General features: G+C 42.1%; 1 protein-coding gene across 1 annotated transcript; it reads right to left on the bottom strand.

The window, feature by feature from the left end:
• Window positions 1-7,561: 7,561 nt before the first annotated feature.
• SYCE3 (synaptonemal complex central element protein 3) lies at window positions 7,562-8,928 on the bottom strand. The gene is made up of 2 exons (XM_009952569.1): window positions 8,820-8,928; window positions 7,562-7,731 (listed from the first exon to the last, which is right to left on the bottom strand). Exons 1-2 carry the CDS (start codon window positions 8,926-8,928, stop codon window positions 7,562-7,564), a joined length of 279 nt encoding a protein of 92 aa, XP_009950871.1.
• Between the last annotated feature and the right edge of the window lie 1,946 nt (window positions 8,929-10,874).

Genomic DNA, 10,874 nt, shown 5'->3' with positions numbered 1-10,874 from the left:
CCTTGCACCCTGTTGCCTTTGCCTTGTGGGGGACAGGGGAAGGTTTAGTGATGCATGAGTTGCACTGCCCACAGCTGACTGCATTGCGGATATCCTGCTTGCTGCTGCAATGAATTAGGAACTTTTTAATGAGATGTGAAATGAAAGCTGCAGGCTTGGTTTGGGAAGAGAGAATATTTCTGACTCCCTTGAGTACTTATTGTGCTGCATTCACTACAAGCTCGTGTAGATAACCTGCCATTGCAGGCCTGGATCACTTACCCAGCAGTTGTGGAAGTGCATTGATAGGAGGATTGCTGTGAGACTGAGTTTCTGCACAGACTCTGGTAAGCTGTAGATTGAGAAGGGTGTTGAGATGGACACTGTCCATCCTTTGTCCATCCTAATGTCTTTGGCAGATGAAGAATATGGCTGTCTTGACAGAATAAAACTGAATAAGGCGAGAAAAACATAAGTAATTGCCTTTTAAAAATTCTTAAGCAGGGTAATCCTTAGAAGGCTTCAGTTTTGTTCAGAACTAAATGTATTTTAGGCAGATTGGGGTGAGGTTGGCAGTTTTATCATAATATAAACAAATGTAAGATATTTATAAATATTTGTTATTTTGCAGAATTTGTTATAAAAACTACTTGAACTGCCTTTAGTTGTTCAAAAGTTAAGTGTTTTTTCTTAAAGTGAGTTTCGACAGGCCAAATAGCATGTTCTTAATCTATGCAAAAATGTGGGTCAGATTGAATCAGTTTAACAAAGGTACCTAACTAGCTGCCTTTATTTTATGAAAGGAGAAATTGAGGGAGAGATGGAAGTAGTGTCCTAGCATCTAGTTCTATTTCTGTTATTTCAGTTCTACCTTTGTGATAAGAAGAATCTTTGTATAAAACAGAAGCTTGAACCCCCTTCATTCCTGAATTCCTGGTTACAAAAAAATGTAGGCTCAACTCTAGCAAGACTAAAGCACTTGCTGAAATCACACTTTAAATGTCTCAGGCTGGGCATAAATTGTTGCCTTAACAAACCACTTGTTCCCTTGTTAGCTGAACTTTGGATGAAGAAATATAAAACTGGTGCTCAATAATGTGGGTCAGTTCTCTTGGCAGCTGTGGTGCTTGTGTACCTGTAAATAAGGCTATGGGTTACTTGTCTCAAGCAGAACTTCACATGACTGCTTAGTTTGTGGTGTTTTGGTTTGTTGTGGTCTTTTTTTTTTTAAAGACTTTTAGGTACAAGGATTTTGAACTTGCAGAGTAGTTAACTGCTTTTATACCTACTTTGGAGCCATTATTTCTTGTGCTATGTTCATTATCTGATTCCAGTAGTCTTCCCTTTCATGGGCACTTATAATGGCTTACACTTGGAGTGGATTACACTTTTATAGTGTAATCATTTTACAGTATTTTCATAATACTCTGCCTGCCTGCAACCAGGCTTTTTGCTTGTGAAGGCTTCTGTCTACTGTTACTTAGCTGCAAAAATATTCCCTGTGGCTTGTGATCTTTTGAGGAGGATAAAGAAGGGAAGAAGAAGGTTCTGTAGGCTTTCATCTGTGCACTGTTTCATTTAAACATAGTCTCGCAATGACAAGATATTTACCAGTTCGGAGAAATATGTATCCTGTAAAGTCCTGCATTGAACACGATTATATCCTTGTGCAGCCCTTCCCACTTGCTTCCATGGGAGGGGACTGTACTCAGGTGCCACAAATGCCTTGGAAGTGAAACAGAGTTTTTGCTGCAGTTTGGAAAACTTTGGAAATAAAGTCTGTGCTACATAGAACTTGATTTCACAGCCCTTATGGCAAGCTGTGTGCATACTTGCTTCATGCTAGGGGCGTATGCTTGAGACTCCTTAATAGAACACTAGAATGAACTTGCATGTAGTCTGGGTAGCAAGAGTTGTAATGACCCCAATAGCTCTAAACAGTGGTTTTCAAACTCTTCAATTTGTAGAGCCATGGAAATTTCCGAAGAAGATGGAAAACTTGCAAGTCTGACACTCAGTTACTTGTCGTGGCTTTATAGAAAGTCTTTGTAGATGCCGAGGTCAAAGCCACAGCCTTTGATGTTGTGATCCGTTCTGGTGGTTTGGCTTTAGAGAACCAGCTAGCCTTCAGCATCACTATCATTCTGTAGGAAGAAAGTGTGTGCTCAGGGATGTTCAGATGTACTTGTGGCTGGGGTGTGGGGGGAAACAGCTGCACGAGCCAAGCAGCAGTAGGACCCTTGGTCAAGGGTGAAGGAGATGAGAAAGTTTTGAAGGCTGCACTGAACAAGTGGCAGCTTGAACTCTTCATTTTGTGCTATTGACAGTAGTGGAGTAATACAGCTGTGATTTGATTTTGAGTCTTAGAGGTAGACAATGGTGCACAAAGCAGAAAATTGATCCTGATGACTTAGTACCACCAGCTGATGAAATTAATTATTACTTCTAATATCTTAAGGTTTTAAAATGTGATAGGAAAGACCTACAGAAAGTTGTTCACTGAGTTCAGAGCTTAATCATGTTTCCTGACTGTTGTTAAAATAATCGTTCTTCAATGCTTAGCTATCAGTCTGGAGTTTTGACTTGTAAATGGTGATTTTTTTGTAGTACCACATAGGTCCTTAGAATTAGTCAGGAGTTCTAAGGATGATAGGCCATAAAGTAGATGTATGTAGCACAGAAAGAGATCTGCTCTCAAAAAACTTGGTGTGTGGGTTAAATGTGTGAAGATCATGCAGTCGTAGCTCAGATAAGCAACTTGTATTAGTGTCAGCCTAGAATTCAACTTCAGCTGCACCTCAAGTTAAAGTCAAACTTCTGTTGTTTTTAACATAGTAGGTAACAGCAGCAGCTGGTAAGAGTCAAAATACACTTTGTACAGCCTACCTGTAACAGTCTTGGTTTTGTTTCCAGACGCTTAAAAGATCCGTGTTCTGCGGTCATCACTCAGTGTTAGTCTAGCCAATTATTTTCACTTACGTTACACAGCACTCACGTTTTTGTCCATGACTTGGAGAGTGCTGTTAACAGTTTTTAATGGTCTCTAAATCTTGCCTTTCTTCCTTTAAAATATTCTGCTTAATGTAGTGGTGGTATGTATAACAAGCTGCATGTAAAATCCCAGCAATTCCGTAGCCTTGGGATAGTATCCCAAATGTGGCACAAGAGCTCAAACAATCACTAAATTAACCTTCTCTAACTGGTATCTCCACATGCCTGTATCTAATCTGGCTTTCTATAAACAGGAAGATGCTGTGTGTCCTCTTTATTCACTATTCAACTTTCTGAGGAGACACAGAAAACTTTCTAGTTGCAATTTTTCATGTGGATTGAGTTCTGCTGGTATCACCTCAAAACCTTGTAATCTTACTGCCTATGTTTATATTCTGATGATCCAAACTCGGAGCATCTACAGGAAACGAGGCAAGCAGACAATAGTTTATCAGAAACAGAAAACCAAGAAAATATCATGTTTTTGTAGAAAAAAATGTAATTGCATTTTACAGTAGTGCAGAAGCAGGGAGGAGATAGCACTATAAGAAATAAACCAGTATTAATAGAATGTACATAGAAAAGGCACTGCCACTTTCATGCCTATAGTGCCTAGGTGATGCGGTCCTTACCCTGGAGAGGAGATGACTGACTTGGAAGGAATGTTCACCCCCTTCTAATATAAGCTCTTTCCTTCTCTGGGAAGAATGCCAGCAAAAAGAACGTTATTTTAATACTAATATGTGTAGATAGGGCTGTTAGAGATTCAATAATCTCTCTATACGTGTCAGGAAAAGTTGTTGCAAGGATCTGGACTGAGATTTTGAAAAAAAATTATGCCAACAAGTGAAACGGCTAGTATGGATTCTCTTCTTGAGCCTTTCTGAGATAACCTGAATTGGGGCTATAGAAGTCAAGAACGGGAAAGCACTAGTAGTAAATGAAATTAAATACTCCAAACAGAGCTCTGGGCCATGTTCTGACAAGGCTCGAGATGCCTAAGTGGACATGTGAGTGTCCACAGCCCCTTCTCCGTTTTATGCTGGAGAGAAGGGCACAGTTTCAACCATCAGAATTTCCCAGGAGGCTGCATATTGGCCTTTCAGCTAAGTCTCATCTGTTTCCCGGTAAGAAACTTTTAACTGGAAACTAAACAGTGTTGAGAATCCAGGCAGCTCTGAGTGCGGTAGCACCTGAGCAGCTACGCAAAAAGGGGCCACAGGCCTCCACGCGCAGCTCTCTTCTACGGGAAAGCAAGCTGTTTGCACTCAGAAGAGGAATGCAGGCTGTTTGGATCAGACAGCGTAGGGCTCTGTTTGATGGCTCTTGGATAGTCTGCTCTTAGGCGTCCAACTCTCGCCTTGCCAACGGGTCAAGTAAGTTGTGTTGTGACAAGGACAGTAAAAGCGTTTCACTGTTAGACACCAGAGCATCTACCCTTAGGATGTTAAGGGTAGAGTCCACAACCTCTTTTCTAAGCTTCACGTGCTTCTTGATTAAAGCTGCTGTCCAATATCTACTCAGTCAAAATGAACGAGGGTGAGCATGTATTCCAGTGCCTGTCATGTCTGCATAACAAGAAAACGAACAAAAAAAGAACATTTCAAGTGATTTGTGACATGCTTATTAGGTATAACTTAACAGAGGCTAAAGAACGAATAACTAAGGAAACAGAATTCCTTACTGTATTTGAGCATACAGATGGGCCGTGCACAGGTGCCAGCTTCTCTCGCTTCTGTAGCTGTTTTGCAGAAGTGTGCTTTGCCTTCAATACAAACAGGAATCCCCTGTGAGTAACTGCTGTACAGGCTGAGACCAGAAAAGCGGAGTTCACCAAGTGTGAACATAAAGCTAAACTGCTGCTGATGCTTTTCATTACAGAAATCTTTGGTGATGGGTGATTAAGAGATGTCAACCCAGCAGTCAGGGTTACCGTTACAGTTTTAAGTTGTGCGAGCACTAGATGGGGCTGTTGCTTCACATACTTTTTACTGAAAATTTGTAGGACACCCCCCTGTGTCAGGAAATCGTGGTGTTGCAATGTGGGCTATCTGGTTTCTGCTGCAAGCCTAAAGCGTCTAGCTGCACTGAAATGTGGTAGACTGGGAGATGCGTGAAGCAAAACTCACAATCCCCACAAGCAGTTTCTCAAAACAGAAGAAAACCAACCTAAAATAAACACGTTATTTTAGTAGTCAAGGAAAAGTATAATCATCTTGCTGTATAGTTTTTCAAGGAATATGCACTGTTCCTGTGCTGATGCATATCCCTAACTCTTCTCCGGTTATCATCACACAGCTGGGAAGAAAATTTTGGGGAGAAAGAGGCAGACCCAGCTAGCTTCCCCAGGCAGAGTACACGCTGTGCTTCCAGCTGTAACCTTCTCTGTTCTCAGCTTCTGCCCCCACCTCTCATCGCTGTTAGGTGTTTGTGATCACGTGCGTGCAAACTTTCAGGAGCAAGAAAAAGGGTGGCAGAGATGGCAAATGTTCACAGGTATCCCCAACGCCCCTCCTGCGAGCTCATCCTGTTCTTCAAAGTGGATTGACCTGGTACCTCAGTGTAGGCACCTGTCCTTGAGGCCAGATTGGTGTTAGATGGTCAGTAGCTTATCATTTGTCTGCTTTTTGGTGAGAAGAAAAATTTAAGGTGCTCTTAATGCTGTCTGTTGATGGTGCTGTAATGCCTTTGGCCTCAGTGGTTATACAACAAACAAAATCCATTTTCCAAAATTTGGAAAGGAAAAGTTGTAAAGTGATGAGACAAGGACTGAAAAAAATGTCTCTCCTTACAGCTACACTCTCTGATTGTGGCCCTTCACGCTGGAGAGAGACGCTCCCAGGCTCACTCACTGTATCCTGCCAGTCACAGGAAATAGGACTCAACTTTACATAAAAGATACAACTTCACTGAATGTCACAATTTATTAAAGACATGGTTTTTTAAGTGTTCATTTTGAGCCATATTCTCTATTTTCAATGACGCTCCTGGATTAAAAAAATAAATAAATTTAACGCTGGCCACTTGGTTTAAATGTCTAACTGAAAACTGAGCTTTCTGGAAAATCCACAGGCAGTCTATACTTAGCACTTTACGGCCAAAGGTCACACAAAATCACAAAATTCAGTGCATTGCTACACAAGCTGTTAAAGACACTCTTCAAATAATTTTATTTTTAATACAGAATCAAGGACTGAAGACAGTGTAATCACAGGTACAAAGTGGCAACTTGCCATTGAAAGTCGTTCAGAGATGAATGAAAGTTTTCCTCATGCTGCTCTGCCATTTTGGCTTACCTTGCCTGTAATGAAGACCTACCCACTAGAAAGTCAAGAGCAGAGTTCAAAGTTGGTGGTTTTTTTTACCATTTGATAGCTTTGGGGGGAAAAAAAGAGTGAACAAAACACTTGGTAGCATTGGGGGGAAAAAAAAGTGAAATTACTTACATATTTTTCACTTCAGTGGGATAAACATTCCATCTGTGAATTGAGATCAACTTGTCTCAAGAGAATACATAGTCTAAAAATTAGCAAAGTTTTGACAAATCATTTAGATGTGATAAACATCATTAAATGCCTCTTTAAAGGAGATGGAAATGCTTTCACTTGCTACATGGTACTTAATTTCTAGTTAAAAGAGACTGATTTTAATGAAAGTGAAGATCCTGCTCCTCAAAACTTGCACTGGCTTCCATCTCAGATAAAATACTCATCTGTGCATTAACTGCAAGCCACCAGATGGTGCTTTTAATCTACATCTTGACTACAAAAGAAAAGTAATTTTTTTTTCTTTTCTTCCTTTTTTAATGTTTCACAGTAGGAACATATGGAGAAAAGCATGTTTTATGACATGGTTAATTTGGTTTCTGCAGCAATCCCACAGACTACAACACACAGTGCAGTCTATAATGGTAAACAATTTTTACTTAAATGAGACATGCTACCTTCAGTAGGTTTGAGAAGAATGATCTTTCTGGGAAAGCTGGGCGAAAGAAATGGTAAAAAATCCAAGGAAACAAAACGAAACAACTACAAATGTGCTTTATGAATAATAAAATTCTGTAACTGAACACCAAGTTGGCAATCCCACATCAAACTATATCCATCTATCTGCAAATCTAGAATTTCAACTGTTTTTCATTTGGAAAAAAAAAAAGAAGTAATTCTTCAGTTTTGCTTGGAAGGCATGTGGTGGTGCAATACAACTGGAATGGTCCACTGCACCCCCGTGCTCCCCCACATTTGTTCAGGTGTCAAAGAATTCCATGTATATTGACGACAAGCGGAGTATGATCTTCCAGGAAGAAAGACAGAGAAGGCATGTAAGTTGTGTATGCACACACGCTACAAGGATTACTGATGAGCATAATAAAAACAGGCACGTTGTTACCTTTTGCCTTCAACAATATAAATGTATATATATATGTAATCTCATTAAAATACTTCCATAGATGCATACACATAAGTAGCTCTTAGCAAGATAAAAGCCAATCCATTTTCCACAGTGTCTGTGAAACCTCCATGGCTGGAAAACAAAAAGACTGGAGTGATTTTCCAAGGGATGTAGTCCTGCCAGCATGACTGAATTAAATTTATTCCTTTTTTTGCTCTTCACCTTTAGATTCGCTTAGCACCTCTTGCCATTTCTTCTCCACTTCTTCTTTGCAACTCAGGAAGGCATCTTCCAAACGCCTCATGGAGTTGGCCAGGTCTGGGTTGGTACGTATGACTACCATGTCATACGCCAGCCAGGTTGCCTGCACTACAGACCCAACAGATACTACTAAGCCAGGAATTTTGGCTAGATAAAAGCAGTGGCTGATTCAATAAACAAATAAAGGACATGAATTATTATCAGTTCAGATCTCATGTCAGAGAAGGCTTGCTGTAAAATAAAGTGGAAACTGCCCACAGTAATACTCAAGATTAAATAAAACTGTTCAGTATTACTTCATTATAAATGTCTCAGAACGGAAATATACTGATGTAAATTTCAAAAAGGAGATGGACACTTTACCCAAAAGTACAACAAAACAGGTAATGAAAAAGAAGTGTTCAACAGGCTGTTTTAAAATAAATGAACCAAAGAATCCTCTCTCCAGACCAGTTACAGGCAGGAGACTTGTGTTAGGTGAGGAGGAGTAAGATCAACGAGGCTGCAGCATAGAGATGAAAGGTTTTAAGAACAACCTAAATAATGAAATTGATTTTGAAATAATGAGTATCTGATAAAGCAGAGCAAATAGTTTTAGCACTTGTGTCATACTTTCCCTTTTGTTTTACTGTAAATTGACTGTAGTTTTCTCAATGGCACTCATAAATTGTGTTTAATTACAAATGGTTTAATTAACATTTTCCATCTATTCTTGTTAGCTGCACGGTTTCTGATAGAATTGTTGCAGAACATGGAGAGGAATATGCAATCGTCTCCATACATACAGGACTAAGATTAAATTTGCAGAGGAGTCTTTATTCTAGCTGAGGACTGAAACACATTATGCACTGACCTGAGAGGTACTATGTATCCCACCATTTTTCAGAAATAAGTCTCATTTTACGTAATATGTTTTAATAATTGTATATTAAATACCTTAGTATTATTTCTGGTTTTAACCACCACTCTGAACTAAGCATCCATCACCTATTCATTTTCAATTCTGAGCCACCTGAAACTTGTAGATTATTTGCATGCTTTCTCCCAATTAAGAACATGAGGGTATTAGTTGATGGTGATTGTTTCCACTTACATTTCTATCACACAGAAGTTTACAGCAATAAATATATATAACCAATCTTCAATGTCTTCACTCTAGTAGACAAATCTATATTGTTCTTAATAAGGACCTGTACCTGTTAGTTTTTCCATTTCCTCCAGAAGATTTTCTAAGTCCCTGTTCACATCCTCCACCATCTTTACCATGTTATCATAGTTTCCTTCCTGAGGTTCTGATTCAGCCATCTACAAGGAAACCAGGAATTTCATACTCTATTTTACTTTGAAGTGAGTTCATTTTCACAGTTGAGAGAAAGTAACATTGCAATAAATTAAAACCCAACACAATATGGATATAAATATTTAATTTACATGTGAATTCATTAAGAAACTGACCTTGAAGCTAGTGGTCATCACGTGTATGCTGCATAATACTTTCAATATTGAAATTAATTTAAGTAGAAAAAATTACACTCAAATATGCTGTGTTTGTGCCAAATAAAGATTTTGGTATCAGTAATAACAAAGATCGCTGTGCCAGACACTTCATCAGAAAATTGTATCTATTATCCTGTTACAGTTGTCTTCAAGCTTCTCTCCCAAATCCTCTGATGTAGGTCGATTCCTAATTTTCAAAGTTAGTTAGTAAAATCCCCATTTGCATCCAGTATTTCACACTTGCGTGCTACAGCCAGGTAACTACATACACTAAGTTCTATCACCATATAAGCAGCTAAGTGCTTATGATTTACTAACCTCTGCTTAAGTGGTAAAATTTCAGGAAGTAAAAATACTTGGGGCAAAAATACAGATTTAGAGGCCTAACTTATGCAATTAAAAGTTTCAGAACCTTGATATTAACCAAAAATGTGACACACAGCCTTGCCTTTGACTTCCTTTTGTGAATACCACCAATGGATGGGACGAAACTACAAAGAAGGAGATGGAAGAGCTTCACTGGAGTGACTATAAGCATCACGCAGCAGGCATAGTTTTTGTCAGCTTTCTTATATATGATTTCTCAAACTCGGATTAGCGGGTATCCATTTTCCGGTTTTTATTGCCTATAAACGTGTAGAGGAACACAACGGTTTGTAACGGCTTTGCAGCATTTTAAAGCAATGCCATGCCTTACCAAGGCGCTGGGTGTTGAAGGGTCTCTTCACACAACCAGTTTCAGGAGGGTACTGTAAGTCGGCAAACCCTTTACTCCAGAGACCTTAAAAAGACTAAATCCCGTGTCGTACCACAGGACGGGCACGCTTCGACTTCCACCGGGACTGCGCTAGGCCCACGGCGCCGCGGGACGGCTGGGCCGACCCCGGGGGCCGCCTGAGAAGGGTGGCCGCCGCCACCGCCGCCCCCCTGCCAGCAGCCCTGCCCGCGCAGCCCGCTCCCTCCCGAGGGCAAGGTCCCGCTGCCGCCCCCTCCCGCCAGCCCGCCCCGCCGCCGAGGCGGGTGAACGGCGGCCCCCGGCGGCGCCTCACCCTCCCCCTTTCCCGCCGACACCGACCGCCCCGCCCCACCCCCACCCCCCCGAGCTTGAGGGGCCCGCGCGCTCCCGCCTCCCGGACCGAGGACAGGAGCGGGCGGGAACGGGACACCAAAAAAACGTCGTTCTGGCCTTTCCTGCCCGCTCTGCCCCTTAGCTCACGAACTCAATTAATTCCGTGTTTCACGAAAATAAGCACTTGGGTGAGGAGTTAGGCGGCCGAAAGACAGGAAGGGGGAAGGCACGGCTTTGCCCCCCACGCCGCGGCACGGTGGCGCTCCGCGGCCCCAGGCCCAAGCTGTGGCACGGCTCCGTGTCCCGCCTTCCCCCTGCTTCCAGCGCCCCGCAGCCGGCCCTGGGCTGCGGCACGGCGGGCCACTCAGCCGGCCTGGCCACCCGCTGGCCTCTGGGGCAGGCCGGGCCTGCTGGGCAGCGCCCCGTCCCCTGCCTGCCGCCGTGCCGTTGTTGCCCTTCCCCGGAGGCTGGACACCAGGAGGTAACCCCTTCGCCCTGCTGACGGCCCCTCTGGCTGTCCCCGCGGCCCCCCCACCCACGGGGATGTCAGAATAGCCCCCAAGGCCCGGTTGGATGGGGCGTTGAGCAACCTGGTCTAGTGGAAAGTGTCCCTGCCCATGGCGAGGGGGTTGGAACTGGATGGTCTTTGAAGGTCCCTTCATATATATATTATATATATATATAT

Source organism: Leptosomus discolor, chromosome 1 (assembly GCF_034619465.1).
Source record: "Leptosomus discolor isolate bLepDis1 chromosome 1, bLepDis1.hap2, whole genome shotgun sequence".
Taxonomy (NCBI): Eukaryota; Metazoa; Chordata; class Aves; order Leptosomiformes; family Leptosomidae; genus Leptosomus; species Leptosomus discolor.
Note: the sequence above shows the minus strand (reverse complement) of the source record. Positions and strands in the feature narration are given on the sequence as shown.

What these genes read in the sequence shown, in the direction of transcription:
- SYCE3 (XM_009952569.1), bottom strand. Translation starts at nt 8,928, where the DNA reads ATGGCTGAATCAGAACCTCAGGAAGGAAACTATGATAACATGGTAAAG. An exon ending in GGAAATGGAAAAACTAACAG is followed by an intron (nt 7,732 to 8,819) that starts GTACAGGTCCTT and finishes TTGGGTCTGTAG; the next exon opens with TGCAGGCAACCTGGCTGGCG.